This window comes from Adiantum capillus-veneris, chromosome 12 (assembly GCF_014529385.1).
Source record: "Adiantum capillus-veneris isolate H3 chromosome 12, ASM1452938v2, whole genome shotgun sequence".
Taxonomy (NCBI): domain Eukaryota; kingdom Viridiplantae; phylum Streptophyta; class Polypodiopsida; order Polypodiales; family Pteridaceae; genus Adiantum; species Adiantum capillus-veneris.
Genome location: NC_140942.1, coordinates 63,417,133 through 63,441,514, shown reverse-complemented (window position 1 = coordinate 63,441,514; position 24,382 = coordinate 63,417,133). Strand labels below are relative to the sequence as shown.

Genomic DNA, 24,382 nt, shown 5'->3' with positions numbered 1-24,382 from the left:
AATGTATGATGTGATTGAGGCTTTTGAAGATCAGAAAGATTTCAATGCTAATGAAGGACCAGAAGTGCGTGTGGAGACCAAGTACAAAACGGTGGCAAAGAAAGTGAGACCAGTGACCTTACCTTTACCATCAGATTGCAGAAAAAAGCTAGAGCAAGCTTCTTTGCAGCCGAGTCTCAGGGATCCAAAAAGAACTGGACACAAGTTCACAATGGAATCCCTAAAAGAGATAAAAGTTGGTTATGAAGAGTTTTTAACAGAAGAAGAGAAGAAGAGTTTTAAAGAAATGCATTCAAGACATGGTAAGGCTTTTACTTTCCAGCCACATGAGATAGGGTGTGTTGATCCTAATGTTGTTGCACCTATGGTGATCTTCACTATCCCTCATGTACCTTGGAATCTATGCCCAATTCCGGTTCCGAAATCACATTTGCCAAAGTTAATAGAACTCCTCAATGAAAAGATTAGCATGTGTATCTTGGAGCCTTCTTGTGCGCCATATTCGAACAGGTGATTCACTGTGCCTAAGAAGAACGGAGCTTTGCTGTTCGTACAAGATATGCAACCTGTAAACAAGGTTACCATCAGGAATGTGAATACAGGACCTATAGTGGATGAATTTACAGAGGCGTTTGCAGGAAGATCAATTTACTCAATGGGAGATCTCTATTCAGGGTACGATCAATTTTAGCTAGATATTGAGAGTAGAGATTTGACAACTATGAAAACACCTTTGGGACTGGTAAGGATGTGTACCTTACCTCAAGGAGCAACAAATTCAGTTGCACTTATGATGAATGGGATGAACAAGGTTCTACGTGACTTTATACCTCAAATCACAATGCCATTTCTTGATGATGTGCCCATCAAAGGATGTGAAGAAAAAGATAAAAATGAAGCTATGGATTCAAGGGGGTGCCGTAAGTTTGTTGCAGACCATATCGAAGATTGTGAGAAGATTTTGACAAAGCTCGAAGAAGTTAATCTTACCCTATCAGGGCAAAAATCTGTATTTGGTGTCAATGAAGTTTTGATTGTGGGGCATATGTGTGGTCCTTATGGTAGAAAGCCTTGTCCAAAAAAGATGGATGCAATCAAAACATGAAAGAAACATGTACAACTATAACTGAAGTTCGAAGATTTCTTGGTGCTTGCATCTTCTATCTTGTTTGGATACCACATTATGCACATGTAGCAGATCCCCTTTATAAGTTATTGAGAAAGAATCAGAAGTTTCAATGGGATGAAGAGCACACAAAAGCCATGAGATAGCTAAAGAAGCTACTTCTTTCATCGCCAACCTTGAGAAAGGTAGACTATGCATGTGAGGGACCTGTCATTGTGACAGTGGACACGAGTCCTACAGGGATAGGATGGGCAGTAGGGCAGGATGATGATGAAGGAAAAAGGTATGTGGTGAGATTTGGAGCCAAGATTTTGAGTTCTCGCCAACGCGATTATGCACAAGTAAAAAGGGAACTATGGGGGGTGGTTACAGCATTGAGGTGTGACAAGGAGTACTTGATAGGTGCATCAGTGGTTGTGGAAACTGATTGTTTGCCTCTTCTTGGAATGATCACAAACTGTTTGACTCCTGATATTGCAATGCTGTGATGGATAGCATACATAAAGTCCTTGATTCCTGAGTTCAAGCATATTGCAGGAAAAGACAATCCAATGGCAGATATGCTATCTAGGGCAAGGTATGAAGATGAACAGGACATGATTATTGAGGGAGATGATGTAGGCACAAAGTTTTACACCATTGATCATGCAAAGAGTAGTCATGCATGGTTTGTGTCTTCACTTGAGTCCTTTTCAGAGGAACTATATGAGGATGAATGGCTCTTGATAGGTCGCTACTTGAGTACTCTACAGAAGCAGGATGATTGGACTGAGCAGGAATTTAAGAGGATAAGAAGAAAAGCATATGGATACTTCTTGAGGGATGGCTACTTATGGAAGCATCCTAAACGAAGAGATGGAACACCATTGCGTGTAGTATGGGATAAGGTTACTCAGCAACAAATCATCAAGGAGTTCCATGAAAGTTTATGGGCAGGACATCGAGGTGTATGGGCAACATTTGCCAAGGTAAAAGAAAGGTATTGGTGGAAAGGAATGTATAAGGATGTGGCTGAGTTTGTGGAGTCTTGTGTGACATGCCAAATGTATTCAAATGTACGGCATCGTGATGCACTACATCCTACTTATCCATTAGCCATGCATTACAAATAGGTTGTGGACTTGGTTACAATGCCTTTGGGACTTTGGCAAATGAGGTATTTGGTGCTTGCAAGAGAAGATTTGTCTAAGCAAGTTGAAGGGCGTGCATTGAGGACAAAGGGTACACAAGCTGTATATAAATTTCTTCTTGAAGATGTGATCTGTCGCTATGGGTGTGTGGGAAAGATAACTGCAGATAGAGGAGAATTGGATGCTGATGAAGCAAGGGAATTCTTCTCTAGAATGGGCATCAAACTAGCTTTAACTTGTGCTTATAACCCAGAGGGAAATGGCTAAAGTGAAAGAGGGCATCCTCCAATAATCAAAGCTTTAGCTAAGGCTTGTGAAGGTAAGCTCGGAGAGTGGCCAAGGTTACTGCCATTTGCATTGTGGGCTGACCGTACAACACATAGTTCAGTCACTAGCTATATGCCCGTTGAATTGATGTATGGTCAAAAACCTGTGATGCCAATTGAAGATGTAGTTCTTACATGGAATGTATTGCCATGGGAAGATGGAATGAGTAGAGAAGACCTTCTTGCATTGCGGATACGGCAATTAGAAAGAAGGCCTGAAGACGTTGAGCTTGCAAAAGCTCGACTAAAGAATGCAAGGTTGAAAAACAAAGACAGATTTGACAAGATGCATAGGCTCAGATCAAAAGACATTGAAGAAGGTGATTGGGTGTTGGTGTACGATAGTAGCCTTGAAAACCAGCACTCTACAATAAGGAAGCTTGCAAAGAGATGGTTTGGTCCTTATGTTGTCAAACATGTGTATGGAAATGAAACTTACACCTTGCGTGAACTGGATGGGACAGAACTGAAAATTCCCATTGCAGGAAAAAGATTTAAATTATTCAAAAGAAGAGGGGATTCTGATCCATTTGATGCACAACCAAGTGAAGAGGATGATGAAGCCAACTATATGCAAACTGAGGATGAAAGTGAGAATATGGCGTCTGACCATGAGTTTTAATGCTCTACAAATGTTGTTGTGGCACATACCGGAAGATGTGCAAGTTCAGAGGGGGTGGATGTCGTGCCGTGGCACGTACATAGTGTGAAATAAAAACATTCACCTCACTCTTGACACTTCTCGATGTATGCAAATAAAAGCAATCGTGTACATATTGTGATATATGTTGAAGCGTCTACTGCGGTCATTATCATGTACATACCTATCCGGGGAGTCGTGGCCCTGGATGTGGCGCATTTGCATGCTTTTCCACTTGATAAGATGCTTAATTTGGTTTGACAATGTACATAGTCCAAGTGTTTCATGGTGGCAGACTCATCTCACCTATAAAGGCTTATACAAGCAAACACTGCCAAAAATAGCAGCTAACAGACGCCGTTGCAGAATTGCATGGAAAGTGACCCAAAATGGTATATTGATGAAAAATGATGCTTATCTATGCTTTTTATGCTTATGTGAGTGATCCCACAAATTTAGGGATTTTTTGGACTCCGTTTGGGATTTTTCGCATCAAAAATGGCATTCTTTTGGTCAAAAAGGAGCTGAAACTGGCGTAGTTTTGGTCCAAAATGGAAAAATCCCCTAAAAATTGACACATCAGCTGAAAATGACGTGCTGCTTTTTACAAAAAAAAACCTACAATTTTTCTCTACTGTGCAATAGCTTCCATGGTTGCCCAATCTATGTGTGTTGCATTCCCGTCTCTTCGCAATCTTGTATCTGAGCTTGTGAGGGAGTGAATTAGGGTTTCCCCTTATCAAAATGGTGTGTGGGCTTCACTTTAGAAGCTCATAAATCTCTGCAAAATCAGAAAGTTGTCGTCGTGAAGGTGGAAGTTCGAGCATTCCTTTCAACTGTTTGATGTTACGACTATGTAATTGGGGGCGAGGCTACATGATACCATGAAAGAGGTTTGGGTTCTGATTGAGAATTGTGCTTGTATGAGCATCAAGATTCATGGCTGAAACTTTAGTGTTTTTCAATGGTCTTGTGAAGTAAAATTGAATGTGATTTGGTGATCCTCTCATCATAATCTCGACTACAAAAACAAGCAAACTCCAAGCACGATAGGAAAGAGGGTTTGTGACTTTGCTGTCACAAACGCTCTTAGATTTTCTGTTACCTTTAGAAAGAGGGTTGGTGATTCTCTGCAAACGCTTTTTCGCAAAGTGTTTGTGACTCTCATTACGAACTCTCACAGCCAGAGGTTCTACACCTTCCCAGCTAGACCACACACTTTCCGACAACGTGCTGAGGGGGAAGTAACATATAGCAATGTATTGAAATCGACCTGTGTCAGCTCTTTTGCCTCACATCTCTCCGTACAATATGTAGTAGTGGCTGTAACTCCTCCCTAAATAGCACTACTACTCCTCCTGAACCTCTACTCCCATGCTCAGATCTCGCTACTGTCCTGTGGGTTGTGTCCCATCTGTATCCCACCACATGTGGCATAAGTTTTCTAGGGGCCTGATGAGAATCTGAGAAGAAAACAATGTCTCTGTCTTTGAAATTGTCCTCAAAGGGACCAACATCCAACCTCATAGATCCATTACAATTCCAAGTAGCCATCTTCAGTGTGGTCCCATAGGTCTCACACCATCATGTAGAGTGCCGCTCTACAATCACTGTCCGACCATCTATGTAAAGGCCGTCTTTCCCTCTTCTCCCTTGCCGCCGTAATCTCTGGCATTTCCTCTCTCATATGTGCAAGTTGTGAGAGAGTGCGATCATCATCGAGGAAAATACCTGTCTTCTTGAGAGAAGACCTCTTTTTCAGGAATTTCTTCTTCTCTTCCAAGGGAGGGAAGCGTAATATGAGAGCTCTCTCTTTTGAAGATTCTCCCGGGCCATCACTCTTCTTGCCCACTCTCTGTGCCTTCGTGTGTGAGGGCTTGTCCACCCCCATCATGGATGTGAGGATTGGGACTTCTTTTTCCACATTGTTTATGTGCTTGAGGCTGGTTACCCTCACATGTAGAGCCCGATCCTCCTCCTTTGTTCCTCTTAACAGTGGGTGTACAAGGAGCTCCTTACCTTTCCCTTTCTTGGCGACCTCAATCCATTTTTCGGTCTCCTCTACTTTCTTTTGTGTTGTGGAGATGACCGCGGCCCATGACTTCTTCTCGTCATCTTCCTTGATAGTCCGTATTTCTTCTCTCAAGGTATTCAATTCTTGCATGATGGATGGCTGAATTTCGCCTTCTTCGAGCCGCCCACTTTTTGATGCAAGAATTTCACCTTGGAGAGTTCGGATTGTGGCTTCTTGTGAAGCCGCTTGCTCACACGATCTATCAGACAGGGTTGTCCTCTTGCCCCCTTTCTCTTTCTGTTCTATGCGGAGGCGATGAGCAGATTTTTGGTGTCACAGCAGGTTGGTCTGAGGGGCTTAGCACTCCCTATATGGGGAGATGAGCTTCTGGACGCTGAGTTTGCCAACGACTCAGCCTTGTACTTAGAGGGCCAGGAGGCCAATCTACACAGATGTGAGCAGGCTTTGGAGACCTTCTGCTGTGCATCGGGCGCACTGATCAACTGGAGAAAGACAGTGGCTTTCTCAGTTGGCAGTGCTCCTGTGCCAGATTGGATGCCAGGAGAGGGTTTCAGGTGGATTCCTCCAGGGACTGCAGTTCGGTACTTGGGTTGTCAGGTTGGTTTGGACTTGTCCCCCGAGCAGCAGATTGCTCCTCTTCTCCTGTCCATCAGGAGAAAGCTGTTACATTGGAGCTCAGCACGACTTTCGCTGGCTGGTAGAGTAGTAGTTGCCAACCAGGTGTTGTTGGCAACTATGTGGTACATCACTTCTTGCTGGATCTTCTCGAGTTCTTGTATCAGCCAGGTAGAGAGGCTAATCAGGAACTTCCTTTGGTCAGGACGTGACACTCAGATTGCCCGAGCCAAGGTGGCTTGGTCGGTCATCACACTTCCTTGTTCTCAGGGAGGGCTTGGGATCATTGATCCAGCACAGCAGAGCAGAGCCCTTCTTGGGAAGTTCGTCGTCAGAGGACTTCTTCCAGGCGAGGAGCCCTGGAAGGAGTTCTTGCTGCAGAGGCTTCGTGCCAGGGTGCCTCAGTCAGGAGGCCCTTGGCAACCTTCGACCAGATGGACCTTTACAGAGTTGCTCCGAGTTGGTTTGAGCAGGAGAATGGAGGACCGATTCGCTGTGAGTCTGCTTAGATCTTGGGAGCTCTTACGGCGTGGGCTCGACTGGAGGTTCTCATTTCAGTCAGGGCCTGCTCAGAGACTATCCCAGCCCTGTTCTTCGAGCTTCAGGGTGGGGGACGATTACAGCGAGTTGCAGTAGAGGCTGCGCAGGTAGCAAAGTGCTGTTTCCAGAGGATCCGAGTTGTGGGCATCTGTGGGAGGACTTGCGTCATAGACCCTGACCCAACAGCTCTTGAGACTGGACACTGGAGGCTATGGGCTTGGGAGTGTTTTCCACCACTGGCACGAGTACAGTGGGATCCTGGTGAGTGGCTATGGAGGGACCCTTTCTCTTTTGCAGACCGCCCAGGAGTCCCCTTCTTTCAGTACACTGTTCGGCTTGGACGTCATATACTTGCAGCACAGAGAGAGACCCGCCCCGCTGTAGCACGTCATTGGCAGGAGGAGGGCCTCACAGTCGAGTTCTTGGCAGCCTTTTGGCAGAGGCTGTGGGACTCCAGACAGCCGAGGCGCGTCACTTTGTTCCAATGGCTGGTTGCACATTGAGCCACAACAAAAGGGAGCTGGCTTGTGTATAGTGGTCTCTCGGCCGCACGTGCAACTTGTGACCAGTTGGTGGAGAGTCAGCGTCACTGTCTTTGGGACTGTCCCTCGGCCCAGCAGGTGTGGCTACGAGTTCTTCGGCTGATGCCTGCCCTCTCCATGGCTCTCGACAGTACACTTGGGGGGCAGCGGCTTGGTCCACCCTCACGGGCCCGGCACTTCAGTTTGAGCTATCTTCCACCAGTAGGATGATAGTGATGCAGGGGGGGCGACCTACACTCTAGCCTGCTACAGAGCTTACTCCATAGGAGTGGTGCAGTGAGAGAGAGGAGTGTTGGGAGCTCATCAGTGGCCTAGCTCTCTAGTTCATCTGGCGGGCCCGCTGTTTCCTCATCTTTGAGGCTCGCCCTGTGCCACCAGCAGAGACTGTTCGTGACTTTTGGCTAGAGCTGATCCATACTCTCAGAGGACAGCTTGAGGGACTACAGGGCAGCTCCGACCGCATGCGGGAGAGCCGCGAGGCTTTCCTTCGACTCTGGCGCCCTGGGCCTTTCTACACCATAGTCCAGGGGGTGCCCAGATAGCACTACTGTCCACCTGTGTGGCTCTTCCCTCCTCCCATCTCTTGATTTAGCCTCATTGTATATATGTTGTTTTTTCATTGGGAGAGTCTCCCCATCATGCTTGTTGTAGCCCTCTCTTGCAAAGGTGGATGTAGCCCATGGGCAGTTTTCAGTAACTAATAGAAGGATCTTTTTCTCGGAAAAAAAAAATATGAGAGCTCTCTCTTTTGAAGATTCTCCCGGGCCATCACTCTTCTTGCCCACTCTCTGTGCCTTCGTATGTGAGGGCTTGTCCACCCCCATCATGGATGTGAGGATTGGGACTTCTTTTTCCACATTGTTTATGTGCTTGAGGCTGGTTACCCTCACATGTAGAGCCCGATCCTCCTTCTTTGTTCCTCTTAACAGTGGGTGTACAAGGAGCTCCTTACCTTTCCCTTTCTTGGCGACCTCAATCCATTTTTCGGTCTCCTCTACTTTCTTTTGTGTTTGGAGATGACCGCGGCCCATGACTTCTTCTCGTCATCTTCCTTGATAGCCCGTATTTCTTCTCTCAAGGTATTCAATTCTTCCATGATGGATGGCTGAATTTCGCCTTCTTCGAGCCGCCCACTTTTTGATGCAAGAAGTTCACCTTGGAGAGTTCGGATTGTGGCTTCTTGTGAAGCCGCTTGCTCTTCAACGCGAGAAATCCTTTCTCATAGGTTCTTTTTCTCCTCCATTCCTCCATCTTTTGAAGAAAGGTTGCCTCCATCTCTTTCTTCCACTCCTTCACTTCAACCTCAAGTGTTGATATCTGCTTGGTGGTGATCGAGAACTTCATGTTGAGAGGAAGGTGGGCTATAGCCACTTGGGAGGCCATGTGAAAGGGGTCAATGGGTAGCCCAATGGAGGGAGACCATGTCCCAAAGGACCTAAACCATGGCGTGGAAGCAAGGTTGGTGGCACGAAGGGGGGGCTGGCAGCAGCGCGAGTGCGAAGGAAAAAGAAAAAGGTACTGAAAAAGGGGTACTAGAAAATCCTAAACTGCTAAATATGAACTAAGCAGCTAGCTGGAATTGTGTAGGATATGAGTAGGGAGGTGAAGTAGTGATCAAGGGCTAATACAACACAATGTGGGTGTGGGTGTGGGGATATAATGGGTAAGAGTTGATACAAAGGTTGGTAAAAGATAAGCAAGGTGTACAATCCTCAAAAGAGCTAAATCACAGGAGATCCATCATCTGTCGCTAATGGATCTCTTCAGGGTCAGTAGCTTGATTGAGCGTCATGCATGTCGGGCCAAAGTGATCTGAATCCTCTGATGGAGCCTCCGTCGATGTTGTGTGGTCCTCTCGATTAGTGGGCGTCTGGATCTCCCTAGCTCGATCGCGATCAATTAGCGTGCCTATGGTGTGAGGAGAATGTGAGCTCTGTTGTGGTAGTTGCTCCTCCGGCTGCCTAGTGTCCGCTCTAGAAGTCTGTGATCCGTCTCTAAGAATGGCTAGCCTTTCCTCTCATCAGGCTCTCTCTGTGTCTGCGTAGCTCGAACAAAAACAGTCCCAAACATCTTTGGTCCTCATACTTCATGACTGTAGAGAGTGGTCCAAAGCCCTCTGTGAACATGTAGTGAAAGCGGCTTCGTATCTCATAGTAAACTGGGCAATGGCATGTGTAGCGCAATTGTGTCTCAGGCTCCATGTGACATAGGGCACCTGAACTGGCCTCTGTCGGCACGTCGTCGTATCTACCAGTCTCGACCCGAAGCTGGTGTGAAGATGTGCGTATCTGGCCAATAGCACATCGTATCCCATGAGAGAAGTGGGTGTCCATGTATCTGGGCCTCGTTACAAAACCATCCTCAGTATGCTGGAGAAGATGCTTTCTATAGAAAGCCATCTTTGTGCCCAGCTCTTGTATTGGTTGTATCCAAGTCCTCCTGGTATCTAGCTGAGTCAAGTCTTGGCGGATGAGCCTGGTGATCTTGGATTGTGTAAGAGTCAGAGAGGGTGCATCCATGAGTACTGGAAGGGGGGCAATCTGTCCATGCTGAACCCATGTACCTGAAACCATGATGTCATCTCCCCATACTAACATGTTGTATCTCCCTGCAGAGAGAATATCATCACGACAATAACTTTTTGGTGGTGAAAATGGGGCAAGGAACGACGAGGCAAATAATGTCATCTTTACTTTTTTCTGATTGCCGCTCTGGTGGGTTTCTTTGCTGGTTGGACATGTCATTCACAAAGAACAAGCTTTACCATGGCTGCATGCTATATGTACAACTTGCATGTCTTGAATGTGTTTAGATAGTTGAAAGGGCAGATGTCTCAAAGTAGGCCAAGCTAGAGAATATTATATCGAATGGGTCCCAACCAACACTTCACAGTGCCCCTACCTTGTTACCAGAGTGGTATTTGCTTTTGAATTTCATTAAGGAAATGTAGAATGTTGTTACCTCACTGCAAAAACTCAGTCCTATCTGACAGGAAGGATCAACCTTGGTGACACGTTTGTCGAGTCAAGGGGCAGATAGTACTCCCAATGGGCGCCAATATCAGGCCATCAAGTTATAGATTCTCAAGGCGGATCCTGACCATCATAATGAGGGAGATTGGGACTATTTTGTGTAGGTGAATAGTACAGCCCAGGCAGCAACAGTGATGAAGAGGTTGCTGCAAAACACAGCAGAGGCTGCTCAATAGGGGATCGCTGGGACAAAGGGGGCTTCTAGAACATGGCTCAGGCAAAACAGTAGGGGCAGCAGCCTAAGGCAATGATCTCAGCCACCCATGACCATATATTGAATATTTTATGCAAGGCACTTGGAAAACTTAGTACTATAATTGCAGTTTCTGTGATTTATTTACATATTCAATTCTTAAGCACTTGCGACCCTCGTTTTGATGTAGGAAAATGGTACGCTGAAGGAGCTGAACCTTTCCAATAATTATGTCACAGATTCCTGCTCCGCCACCTTGAGTAGGGTTATAAGCAATCATTTGAGTTTAGAGAAGGTACATTGTCTTTAAGAATCATAATCGGTTCCTCTTTTCTTCTTCTGAACTATTTGATTCATCTCTAGTTGGCCTGGGGTACTGCAGCTATCTTTAATGGAGAATTATTCATACGGTGAATCAAATTTAAATGAGGTATGTGTCACTACAAATAATTAATATCTTCTTTGCATTTTGTTTTAGTAGTAACATCTTGAGTAAGTAGTGGTACACTCTTCCAATCTTTATATCATTTCAGGTATGGCTTCGTAGGGAGAGAGGGTCTAGCTACTTGCTTACTTTTACAATGGAAGTTGAATTTATTGGTTTTTCTGTGAATGAAGGTGTTAACTGCAGCCATGGAGAGGGGCATGATGATTCAACCGAAGAATTTTACGTTAGATCTGAGATTGACTGACATAGCACATTTGACTCAAGCAAGAATCCAGCGACAAAGAGGTGTTTATACTTGTGTCAACCTGTTGATCTAGTATCCTCCTCCGGTAAGCAATATTTTAATTTGTGGGAGTACCATAGGAAAACTTTAGAACTGCTCCTACAGATTGTTGATGAACTCTTTACATTCAGTTTTGCGAGTATAACACAGGGAATCAGAAGATTGCTCAAGGGCTAATGCCGACATGTGTTTCAAAATTTGTATGTCCCTTTTTATAAAACAATCTGTATGTAGTGGAATGTAGCTCATTAAGCCATGGTGATGCGGCAAGCAGAACCAGAAGGAGAAAAGGAAATAGGGAGTCTGGGAACCAATCATTTCCTGTCTTTAAATTGTTACATGGAACAGAAAACAAGCTCCCATCTGCTGGCTTATGTTGGTCTCAAAATAGCCATTCTCTTGCACTACTCATTAAGCATTATCAGCCAATGGTTACTATAATTCCATGTTGGTTGAAGGTCTGAAGCAATGGTTTGGTCTCTCTTTGAACATTTTCACCATTCTTTTTGGGGGCTTTAGTTTCAAATGAACCCTTTGTTGATTTGGAATATACTACTTGGCTAGATTCCCTCACTTCTTCTTGCTCTCATGAGGAGAATTTTCTCGTTTGAAAACCTTCAGCACATTCACATGCTCCCATCGACATGTGTGTGTGTGTGTGTGTGTGTGTGTGTGTGTGTGTGTGTGTGAGAGAGAGAGAGAGAGAGAGAGAGAGAGAGAGAGAGGTTTTGTTTCGTTTTGCTGATTTTCTGTGTTTTAGGGTTTTGAATTTGCATTTTGTTTTTGAAATTTCTTTCTTGTCATGACGTGGCGCTGTTTTTGCTTTTTATTTGTTTGCGTATAAGCTTGCATTTTGCTGTGTTTTGGGTTGTTTTAGGGTTTTCTGCTGCTGCTTTAGAGTCTTGAAGTGCTGATTTGGGGCTTACAGGTGCTGAATTAGGCCTTGCAGGTGATGATCTAGGGTTTTCAGGCGCTAATTATTGGTTTGCAGTCAGGGTTTACAACTGCTGAATTAGGGTTTGCAGGTGCTGTTTTAAGGTGTGCGGGTACTGATATAGGGTTTGTAGCTTTTGTTTCCGCTTTTGATTCAGAGTGAGTGTCGGAGGGTGAGAGAGCAAACAGCATTTTACTTAAATGGCTTCAAAATTCATCTCGAATATATAGGAGACAAGATGTAGGCAATTGTGTCATCAAGCAAGCAAAGCGTGGCGCCCCAATCTTACTAAATCTCGTTACTATTAGAATCGCATCTTCTCTCGGTGGTTAGAGCTATTCGCTCTTCGACGGAAAACTCTTATCTCTCAGTTAGAAGTTTTCAGCTGCATTGATGGCACCCAAAGTCAATCGTGGTCGTAAGAAGTCAACCCGATTAGGCAATGATTCCGACCACGCTGACCCTATTCCTGAGGTCTCAGAAGGAGAGTCTGAGCATCAGAAAGACTCGGAGAGCGAGACTGAGGCTCAGGAGGAGCACAATCATGCTGATGAGGCCAAGGACTCTTAGCACTCCATTCATTCTAGAAGGAGAAGGGTTGAGCGGAAAGAACACAAAACCAGGGGTTCCCGGTCCACGCATAAGTCAGATGGGGCCAAAAGTAGTAAGGGTAGTCGTCACAGTTCCAGTAGAAAAGCCAGAGAAGAGACCGCGACTGAGACTGAAGAAGAAGTTGACTGGGAAGCTGATACAAATCATTACCTCGCCGAAGTCAGGTTTCTAAAGGCAAAAGAAGCACGGACGATGTTGTCCAGCATGATTATACTTCTTGCTTGAAAATCTCTTTCCCAGTGTTCAAAGGAGGGAAGAAAGATGATCCAGATGTTCATATTCAAGCTTTTGAGCAATATGCTGGAGTTGAAGAACATTGATAAAGATGACTGGGTGGAATATTTTCCTCAATCACTCAAACATGCAGCAAAGAAATGGTACTACCATTACCCAGCCTGCCAACTCAAATCATACAACAAATTGCTCAAAGCTTTCAGATTGGAATATTCAGATAATAGGGGTGATGAAGATATCCTCTGCAAGCTAGATAAGATTAGACAAGGGAAGTTATCAGTGAGAGGTTATGTTGAAAAACTCAAGGAGTTAACCAAGCAGTTTAGCAGGAGCCACCATCAGAAAAGAGGCTACGCGCATGGTTCTTGAATGGGTTCCGTAGTAAGAAGCTCAGAGAACAAGAGGTACCTGCACCAACAAAAAAAATTCAACGATTTAGTGTAGAGAACTTTGAAACTCGAACAGCAAGCAAAAAAAAAGAGAGAAGCCGCAAGAAGAGGAGGTCCAGTAGTAGCAGCAGTTCTTCCTTTGAGAATTCTGATTCGGGTGCAACCTCCAGCTCCTCTGACAGCGGTTCAAATGAGAAAAGCAAGGACAAGGCTAAAAAGGGATCTTGGTCCAGAAATATTGATGAAATGGCCTGGCAGATTGCTGAAATCAGCCAGACTAGACAATCAGTGAGAAGAATGAAAACTTGGTGTTCAAAGTGGAAATTCAAAGATCATGTTTCCAATGAGTGTCCACAATGTACCTATTGCAAAGTGTATAGTCATTTATGGATCAATTGTGGCATTCGCATTCATCACTTCAAGAAGGAAAAGGATTTGTAAGTAGTAGCATTTACCAATGTTGAACTAGCCAGAGTAGAAATAACCAACGTCCCCCAAGAAGAGAAATCAAATACCAGTGGTACTAGTACTGGGTGCGGCAGATACCAGGCTGGTATTGGCCGGGGCCAGGGTGGTGGTAGTTTTCAAAACCGAAGCGTGAATTGTTATACTTGTGGCAAGTATGGGCACTTTGCGGCTCAATGTTCAGAGATGCCTAGTACTGCGGCTACTGAGACGAAAGTCCCTGAGCCAATTCCAATGAGAGCTGTTACATGCAGTAAAGGTGTGGTCATTGAAGAAATCCCAGAAGAGCCGACAAAACCAGTCAGTTTTGAAAGTAGCAAATGGGCTCAGCAAAGAGAGGTATGGAAGGCAAAGGGCAAAGAGAAGGTAGTCGACGAATGGCAGGAGCGGAGAGAATTGGCGGCTAAGATCAGTGAATATCTAGCCAGCTAGCTACCAAAGCAGCCAGAAAGTTATGATGCTCGAGTCATTCAGAAGATACTAGCCTAGTCTTCTGAGAAAGGACAGTCAGATCAGTTAGGATATGGACTTTCTGAGACTATGTTGGCTGCAGTCTAAGAACTGGCGGGGGATCTAGAAAATATCAAATCAGATATAACTAGAATAGGAAACAGTGCAGAAGGGAAAGATGACATCATAGCGGACGATTGGCACTGTGTAGATGGTTCACTTTCCTCAAGTTCTGAGGATACCTCTGATCAAGAGAGAGAGGAAATACATGTAAAGATTTGTGAGAGAATTCAAAAACTGACAATTGAGTTAGAAGACATCAGAACGACTTTGCCTGAAGCAGTGAAGTTCATCAAACAACGAAGAAAAAATGAGGCCGACGCTAGAGTAGTTGACCTTGCAGCGGTCAGGGATGATGAAGTGCTGGTGATCCAGGTAGACTACAAAGTCAGAAAACAATGGGAACCACTATCTGGTGTTATACTAGATGGAGGGGCAGGTGTCAACATCCTAGGGGCACACCTTCAACAAAGAATGAGAATCATAAACTTGAAATCAGTACCATTCAAGATTCGGATGGCCGATCACAGAGTTCTGCAAGCAACTGGGATGATCGAGAATATACAGATAAGGGTAGGAAAAGAAAAGTTCAAGACCATTTTTTTAGTTCTGGATGTGCAAGACACATACGAGATGTTACTAGGACGGCCATGGCTGCAAACGGCACAGGCTGTTCACGACTATGCTAACCAGACTCTGACAATCAAGGGTTCTAGTAGAAGAATTCAGGTCCATACAAACAACACTAGAAACTGGAAGAAGGCATTGCAACCAGAAGAGCTTTGCCAGAAGTATGGGGTAAAGAAAATTGAGAGAATGCTAGCAGCTATGAATATTTTTCCATTGGCTGAGATATATCTGAATGTAGTATTATTTGACAAGGGCCAGGCTGAAAAGCAAAGGAAGCAATTTCCAGATCAGTTCATTAAACTAAATCCTGGAGAAAGGCCAATTCAGCTAATTGGATGGCGAGAGAACCCAGTAGACTCCAAAGGAGAGTTTTTAGATATACGAGGGACTACTAAAGAAATGCACTCTGAAAATGTTTCTGAAGTTCAGAATGACAGTTCAGAACTACAAGGACCGTCCTAGAATTATGTTGAGGAGTCAACCGAAAGGAAGGGAGGTGGGCCTAACTAGTTGCTTCCAGATGACCAAGAAATCGAAGAGTGGAATCTGGATTCTGAAGAAAATCCTCGACTGATCAAGGTTAACAAACATCTGAATCCAAAAAGGAAAGAAAAAGCTCGACACACGTTCCAAAAGTACAAAGATGTATTCGCATGGGAATATACCGATCTAAAAGGTGTAGATCCAGAGGTCTGTCAACATAGAATACCTTTGAAGCCAGATGCCAGACCAGTGCATCTGCAACGGTACATAATGAATCCAAATTACGCCAAGAAGGTCAAAGAAGAAATCGTCAATCTTTTGAAGACTGAATTCATCACAAAGGTAGCCAGTAGTGACTAGTTGTTTCCAATTGTGGTTGTGCTTAACAAGAATGGAAAGCTTAGGGTGTGTGGATTATCGAAAGCTGAATGCTCAAACAATCAAGTATCCTTTTCCATTACCTTTTACAGACTTCTTGATGAGATTGCAGGCCATGAGATGTATAGCTTCATGGATGGCTATAGTGGTTATAATCAGCTAAAGATCGGAGTAAAACCACTTTTATCACTGAATGGGGTGCATTCATGTATCTGGTGATGCCATTCGGTCTTTGCAATGCTCCCGCAACTTTTCAACGGTGTATGATGGAAATATTCAGTGTATTCTTGCACCGATTTCTTGCCATATTTATGGATGATTTCACTGTGTTTTCAACAGAGGAGAAGCATTTATTATTTTTGGGAATGGTCTCAAAGATATAAGGAGAAAAGGATCTGTTTGAACCCATTCAACTCTGTTTTTTTTGTCTGGAAGGGACAGCTACTGAAACATATAGTGTTTAGAAATGGCATTGAGATGGCCAATGATAAGATCCAGAGTCTCTAGCAGGCCAAGGCACCTCGCATAGCATCAGAGTTAAGTTCATTTCTGGGATATATGAATTTTTATAGAAGATTTCATATGTTTGCTTCGAAGGCATTACCCTTGTATGAGCTTACAAACAAAACCAACAAGTTCAATTGGACAGCGAATGTGAGGAGAGTTCTGAATTTGAAGAATGCCATCACCAGTAAGCCGGTACTCCGGCAGCCGGATTGGGAAGTTATCTTTTATGTACATGTCGATGCATCAGGACTAATAATGGGAGCAATCCTAGCTCAACCAAAGGGGAGGACTGACTATCCATTATATTTTGCTAGTCGGCAATTCAGTCAAGCTGAACAAGGATACACTACTACGGAGAGAGAAGCTTTAGGGATGGTTTTTAGTGCCACTAAAGTTTGACATTATTTGCTGGGCAAGTTGTTTCATTTTTATGTGGATCATCAGGCATTGTTTTTTATCAACAAAGTCATTATTCAAGGCCGATTGATTAGATGGATGATGTTCCTCATGGAATTTGAATTCCGCATATTCCATAAGCCTGGTAAATCCCATTATGGAGCCGATTTCTTGTCTAGAGGCATTGATGGTTATTCGGAAGTATCCTTGAGAGATGAGCCAGTAGGACGCATAATTGTTCCAGTAACCGTTGAGGAAAACGGAGATCCAGAATGGTCGGATATATATCAGTTTCTTTCCAAAGGAGGATTCCCAGACAACTGGACTCAAAATCAGAAGAAGGCTCTGATTATTAAGAGTCTGAAGTTCACCATCATCAGATGGTTGCTCGATAGATTGGGAGTAGATGGGGTTCTTCGAAGGTGTGTGCCGATGGAAGGAAGGATGCAAGTAATTTCTGAAGCACACGAAGGGGATTCTAGAGGACATTTCTCCACTAATATTACTTACAAGAAGATTTTACAAGCTGGATTGTAGTGGCAAACTTTGATATATGATGTTCAAAGTTTTTGTAAAACATGTGATATATGTCAGAGGATGGGCAGACCAACAGCAGCAAATATGACTTCACTTACTCCAGTTCAACCACTGGGAGTATTTATGAAATGGGGTTTTGACTTCATGGGTCCATTCAAGAAGATTACTCCTAGGAAGAACCTGTATATATTGATAGCCACTTGTTATGTCATCAAATGGGTCGACGCCAAGGCTCTTCCAGATAACACCGCCGAAGTCCACTGCTGTCTTCTTATTTGAAAATATTATCTGTCGCTATGGATGCCCTGTGGAATTGTGTCTGATCAAGAAACACACTATATTAATGATACTATGGACATACTAATGGAGATGCTCTCAATGAGGCACAGAAAATCAACTCCTTATTATCCACGGTGCAATGGTCAAGCAGAGAGCAGCAACAAAACCATCAAGACTATTCTTACTAAGATTGTTTAGAAGGAACCACATCAGTGGGATTTCAAGCTTCAAACTGCTTTATGGGCCTATAGGATAGCTTACAAAGTCACTATGGGAATGACACCTTTCAGAATGGTGTATAGGACTGAAGCTGTAGTGCCTATGGAATTTGTAATTCCCAGTCTCAGGATGGCGGAATATGGATTGGATTTCAATCATAATCTTAAGCGAAGATTGGAGGAGTTAACACAATTGGATGACCTAAGACAGAGGGCTATGTTGAAATAGGAAATTGTTCAACAAAGAAGAAAGCATTGACATGACAGAAGAATCTAAGTCAGGGAGCTCCAGAAGGGAAATCTAGTGCTACTTTATCAATCCAAACTGGGTCCCAAAAAGCCGAACTTAAAGATAGCTTGGGCTCGTCCATATGAAGTTGATTGAGTATTTTCTAACGGCACAGTAAGGTTGAAGGATTTATCTAGATTACTATTGCCTGGTGTTTATAATGGGGCCAAAATCAAGCTATACTATTCTAATGAAAACGATATTTTCAGAGAAAAGGATAATGGTTTTCAGGGTACTGAGGACTATGAATTTTCAGAGCCAGCTATTATGAACCTCTTCCATGTACAACCAGTACCAGAACCAGTGACATTAGAAAATTCTCAGTGCTATAAATCAGTGCCACTAGCTGAGTCAATAAAGTGTACAAGCTAGTACTAGTTCTTATGGGCACAAGGGCCAGTGGGAATGCATGTGGTCATCATTAAACGGACTATGGGAAGACTTAGCCAATGCATGTTTGCCACGTCGCCGACGGTGCATAGAACTCTAGGAACAGTAAGCAGTGGAGCTTTTATGGCGCGGACATGTATAACAGTAAGGCGGGTTGGCATTCTTCCTCATAAATCTCCTGCGCGACGTCTCCGTGTTGTTACACATTCGCCATCGCCGAGTTCTGAGGAGTCTTCACTACAACCACAAACTTCCTCGTCCGCAAACTCTGTCGAACACTACCTATCTCTACTTGACACACCTGGCTACGGTTTTGACTATCCAAGTAAGTCTTCTTCCTCTACAGACGTATCGTCCTCACAATGTATGGGTAGAAAGAAAATGTCGGAGAAGATGCAGGATACCAGAGACGAGACTTCGGCACTCATTACCTCTATTAAAGCCTCTCTTCCACTTATTTCCCATAGCAAGATACAGCGGTATGTGTTTATTGAGCAAGCCGAAGCGTTGCTCCGACTGTGGGACTTGCATGTGGTGGTGCAAGCCACCAGAATAGATTTTGACATGAGGCTCTTGGTTCCTTCAATGCTGAAGATGGCAGTGATGTTGTTAATGGTATGAAGGTTACAACAACTCCTGATGATATTGCGTATGCTTTCAAAATGCCTTATGAGCCTAAGCCGACCATAGCAACTACAGAACAGATAAGTTCCACTCTCAGAGAAGATGAAGCAGCTAAGAAAAAACGAAGGGCTAGTGCACAAGGGATTCCAATAGCAGGTATGGGCGTCCCTGTCGCTTACAGGTTTGTTGCTGAAGCGGTGAGTCTGAAAAACAACCCTACGTATGTGTCAGGAAAGTTGTTTGCCACGCTGCTTGCAAAAAAATTGGATGCTACAGGCAAAATCAACTTATGTCAGATCTTATCTCATAATGTGCTCCAGCAGACTACCAAGTCAAAATCCCTGCATGTTTTCAAAGCTTGGTATGTCTGGCAGTTTCTTTACTGGGCAACTTCTCCACATACTCATTATCAGGTATGGATGGCTTGGAGTCAGAAGCCCATCAAAGAGACTAACAATGTTAAATTATCTTTAAATGAAGAAGCTGCAGGCACTCAATTGACTATAATTGGACAAAAGAGGAAGGCCACGCAAGTGGAAGCCAGTAGTTCAAAAAAACCAAAGGCTACATTGGCTAAAAGCAGTGCTTTCTTAAAGCAAGTAGAAAGTCAGGTTAAGTCCTTGCCTACTACAAAATTTTCAGCAAGCCAGACTTCAGCAAAACAGACTCCAGCACAGACCATTGCTGAGAAGGACCAGCCAGCAGAGCAGACAGCAGCACTGGGCCAGGAGACAACGACAAGTGCTGAGCAGGCGGTGGTCAAAGACAAGGAAAGGGCCCAGTACCTTACAGTTCCGCTAATAGAATTCTTTTCAGTGAGTTGGCTCTTTTTATAGCAAAGAAGGACAAACTACAGCAGTTACAACATCACCCTCTCAAAGGCCGATTAATTTTTCAAACATCTAATTTGCAACACTTACCATACATGGCTCCTGTTATGACTTATGAGCAAGTCCAGTATGACCAGGCAACAATAGCTAATGACTGCTCAATGATTATCCAATCATCATGGAATACCATTGTCAACGTTTTAGGACAGATGATGGAGGCATCAGTTCCTAATGAGCAGTTGGCTAAGTTAACAGAAGAACTAGAAAGCAGTAAGTAGCAAGTTAAGAAACGTCAGCAGGATGTAGCTGCACAAAGACTCAGACACGGTATTGTTGAGAATCAGTCAATAGGACAATCACTGATCTGCAAACAAAGGTGCTAAAAATAGAAATAGAAAATCTCCAGTTAAAGGAAGACAAGGCAACAGCTTTGAGGGATGATAATCGCTTCAGACTCTGCTCCGAATGAAGCGGACAGATTATAAAGAATTGATGACAGCTCACATTACGATCAAGGCTTCTGTGATAGAGAGATATGTCTACAATAATCTTGTTGATATCCCGAGTCCAGAGGGCAATGTCACTCTGAGTATGGATAATCTAAAAGCCCTGATGGAGACTATTCAAAGTGATCTACAGGATAAGCTCTTAGAATACACACAGCATTGGCAAATCAAGCCATCATGGATTACATTGAAACATAGAATAATTATGATGAGGATTCTGAGAGGGAAGAAGAGAAGGATGAAGAAGGAGAGGACAACCAGGCAGACAAGCTAGATAGTGAAGGTTGTGATTTTCCTCCTTCTCCACCTTCAGGATCTGGAGCTGGTGGATGTGCTGCTACAAGGGGCAGTCAGTCCAAGAGAGACTAGCCAGACCAGTATAAAGACAAGCCAGACCAACAGTTGGGCAGCCAGCGGTCTAAGGATCAACAGTCAGGCAATGGAGAGAAGGACCAAACTGAAGACTGTCCAGTACACCAGTCACAGCACCTTGTTGATAGCAAAGGAAAAGCCAAAGCTGTGACTGAGTCCGCGAAGGGTGATGAGCAGCATTCATTACAGCTCATCACACTGAATAAGAGACTGAGACATCAATATGCTCCAATTACAAGGATGTATATGAAGGATGATACTCTGATCTCTGATCTGGCACGCTTTCAAATGCTATTATGTTGGAGCTTTAGAAATGGTACAGTACTAGAAATCGGATGTCTTTCATGATTAGGAAGTGTGCCAATTGCCTGAGCATCCTAGCAGAATTTAGTTGTTGGACAAGGTACTTGAATGGGCTCTAACTTCTGATGATAAGCTGGTCAATCCACACTGGCAGCGACAATCTACTACAGACTGTCATTCTCTAGCCATTGAATTAGAGCTACTACTTGGGAACATGCCTACATATAAATGTATGAAGGAGGTCAGGAATCAACTGAAGGAAGTTCTACTTCAAATACAAATTGCCAGAGGAGTCTTAGACCAGAGAGTGCAGGCTATCATTGAAGACCATGCTTCTAGCAGCAAAGGACCTCGGGTTCAAATGACAGTAGGAGAACATGCAACTGCTCTCCGAAGACTTTTCCAGCTTGTCCGAGTCACCAGGAAGATGATGCAACAGGAGAACTAGGCTGTTCTCAAGTTTCTAGAGGTTGTACCTAATTCCCCAATTCTCTTGTATGCATTGCCTAGTTTTTTCCCAGTTTTATATCCTTAGCATCCAGAACCAGTGGATCGGCTCACATACTTAATATCACTGTTGACCTTCAGGATTGGTATGAGCGAGCCACTGTAGAATGGAAAACCTGGCAAACACTGATCAATGATGCTCTCCAACTAAATGATGTTATGGATCTGCAAGAAGAAATGAAGAGAGTCGGAATATGTATGGGACAATGGAAGATCTAGCTCAGAGGTCTCACAAAGATCACAAATCAATTGCTTCAACTAACTGTGGAGTCCTCTAAGATCCCTGAAAAGGATATTACGGCTAAACTAGGACTGGGGCCACAGTACAGGGAAATGGCTAATGGCTGAGATTCTCTTTGAAACTAGGATTAAAACAAATCAACCTCTTCAGCAAGGATGGATCCACACAGCTTTGCATTGTCATAAATTGGTCAGAACCCGTCTGACAAAGGGTCGACGCACTCTATATGATCCCGACACCAAAACTTACAATCCTCTCACGTTTTATGAATTGGAGATGACCACTGAAAGGCGGGATCAGCTTGAGCAGGAGGCCATTTACAGACTTATCCAGAAGGACAATACTAGCACTGGGACTTCTGAAGCACCAACACCAAAGAAGGGCAAGAGGAATTGGGTTCAATGGAAGGATACTGGATAGTTTCATCTCAGAATCAGACGGTGGATTTTCCCAGTTAGGCACTGGAAATTCCTTGGCTAGGCACCCTTGGAATTACAACTATAGGGCTATCAAGCACTCAACAAGCATGAAATATGGTATAAAGCTAGTAATACCAAAAGAGCTAGCAATTCCTAAAGAATACTATCATGAGGTACATCGGCCAACTCATGAGGAACATAGGCCAACGCAACCAACAGACAGATGGGTTTAGGGTTTAGGGTTTGGGCCAGAGCCAGAAACCCAGAGAGGTTCCTCAACACCAACTCAAAATGAGACGGTCGATTTTTCAGAAATTTTGGGAATCGTACCAAAATTCAAGAAAGGAGGGAAGGATGTAGAAGGCGAAGACAGTCCTAGCAGGCGGGAACCGTCCCTTACAAGTAGGACCAACGGGAGGCAATCAGACTGGCCGTAATTACCACGGACAGTTAGTGTAGTAACTCTGGAGAGCTATAAATAGCGCCCACTACATTGTAATCGGGTCCCTGAACTGTTTGTATTTGGCTTTAGCTTCCTTAACACTTTCGAGCTCTTCGCCTCTAGACTCACTTTGTAACCATCAATTCTATAATCATCTGAGCTTAAACTGTTATACTGTATTGATTGACCTTGAACTATTATTCTGAACTGGCAATTACTCTTCCTAGTTTTACAGTTATGTCTCTTGTTCCAGTATCATATTCCAGTTCAGTTATCTATTTCAGTTCAGTTAATGTTCTGTTCCAATCTCACTATCTGAACTGACGGCATATCCAGTAGCTTTAGATTCTAACACCGGAATCAGTTGTCTGAAGAGATCAACTCCAATTCCAAGTACTTCAAGAAAGAGAAGGCAACATGAGCAGCAATCTGAAGCTCACAAGATCTGTCTGTCTAGCAAAAGAAGACAACAACAACCTTCTAGTCTCTTGTGCCTATGACTATGAAGACATTCTCTAGCTTTTGTTTTTTCGTTTACCTCTTAGTGTATTTTGTTGAAGATCGCTTGGATTGGCTTGGTCTCGGTCTTTATACATGTTTTCGAGAGGTGTACGGGGTCTCTTATATTGAAGATGTCTTGTGTCCTAAATTGGGGATGGTCTCCTAGATTGGAGTTGTTTTTTTACTCCTAGATTGGAGTGTGTTAAGAGTTGTCAAATCTCACAATCTAAACCCTCAGGGATAGGTTGTTAGATTTATGAGCTTTATCTTATGCTTGTGTATAACACCTCTTGCTTATTGGACGTGTAGGTGGTATGGATCATGTAGTAGCATGTGGAAAAGACACCTTAATGGTGTAGGTACCCATGAGGGGCATTTGTAGAGGGTGCGGACTCGTTTATACTTCAGTAAAAGGATTCCTTAAGTGGCCTATAAAAGCACTCACGAGTTCACAAGTGGATTTGGGCTAATTTGGAGCTTCTTATGATGTCATGTATGATGCCATATGAGATGCCTACACTAGCTTTATATAATGAGCCTCTTGTATTCTCTTTTATTCAATCTAGTTCTCAAGTTTGTGTTTATAATCTTCTCCAATCTCTAGTGTGTAATTAAGCTTTGGTTGTTATGCTAATGCCATGAATGTTTATCCTCCCTAATCTCTACAAACACTCGTTAGTGATCCTTGCCTCATTGATTCCACGTGAGTGAGGCTTCTCCAAGAAAATCATCATAGAAAGCGACACTAACAGCGCTTGGAACGTGTGTAGTATTGAAGCATTAAAAAGAGTCGCATTTTTGTAGAATATATTCTTGACGTATGGAAATTGAGGGTAAGAAAGGTTTGTAACAAGTTATGAGTCAATCTCTGTTCATACTCATTTTGGAAATGTTATGAATAGATTTGTTATTGTAAGCATCTCCTTTTTATCTTTTCTTTGCTTGGAGTGCAACAAGTGTTTGTTTAAGTTTGCCACTTCAATTGTTTTTTTAGATTGATTGTTATGTTGTGGGGTTCTCATCAAGATCACAGCTTATTTGATATGATGATAGTTTGTTGGAGCTTATCATGGTAGAGGAGTTGCTATTTTTGCTAGTGTAACCACTTCGTGCTTCATTCAATGATGGTTGCAAGATGTTTCTCACGTTGTAAAAGTCACTTGCTATTTACACATTGCACTCGTATCAACATTGGTTCAAAGGAAGGTGCAAGATGTTTCTCATGTGGTAAGTCACTTAGCGAATAATTTATGTACCAATTGCACTTGGATCAACATGGTGAAAGATGCTTTGAAAGTGCTTTGTGCAACAGTCTATAAATATTGAGCTTGTAGACAATAGAAAAAAAGGTTTGATGTGTGACTCTCGCTTATTTGCTAGACTTCAATTTTTGTGCATCCAAAAGTATATGGACATTACTTAATAGCAACACTAGATTATCGGTCCTTCTGTACTTTTGGTAGCTTAACAGTGCTT

The 24,382-nt window shown here is 43.5% G+C and overlaps 1 protein-coding gene across 5 annotated transcripts in view; it reads left to right on the top strand.

Moving 5' to 3' along the window:
- LOC147445828 (uncharacterized) overlaps window positions 1-23,637 on the top strand; it is a 178,707-nt gene extending 155,070 nt beyond the window's left edge. The window contains exons 16-20 of one of the 5 annotated variants that reach the window (XM_086525207.1): window positions 10,370-10,474; window positions 10,562-10,609; window positions 10,798-10,850; window positions 10,945-10,956; window positions 11,042-11,351. In XM_086525207.1, the coding sequence (XP_086381333.1) occupies window positions 10,370-10,474; window positions 10,562-10,609; window positions 10,798-10,850; window positions 10,945-10,956; window positions 11,042-11,087 (264 nt within the window). In that variant the 3' untranslated portion in view covers window positions 11,088-11,351. Of the gene's footprint in view, window positions 1-9,568; window positions 9,669-9,946; window positions 10,231-10,369; window positions 10,475-10,561; window positions 10,610-10,797; window positions 11,352-23,215 lie in introns of those variants that run through there. The other 4 variants (XR_015189807.1, XM_086525205.1, XR_015189808.1 and 1 more) reach the window with 4 other exon arrangements.
- Window positions 23,638-24,382: the final 745 nt, after the last annotated feature.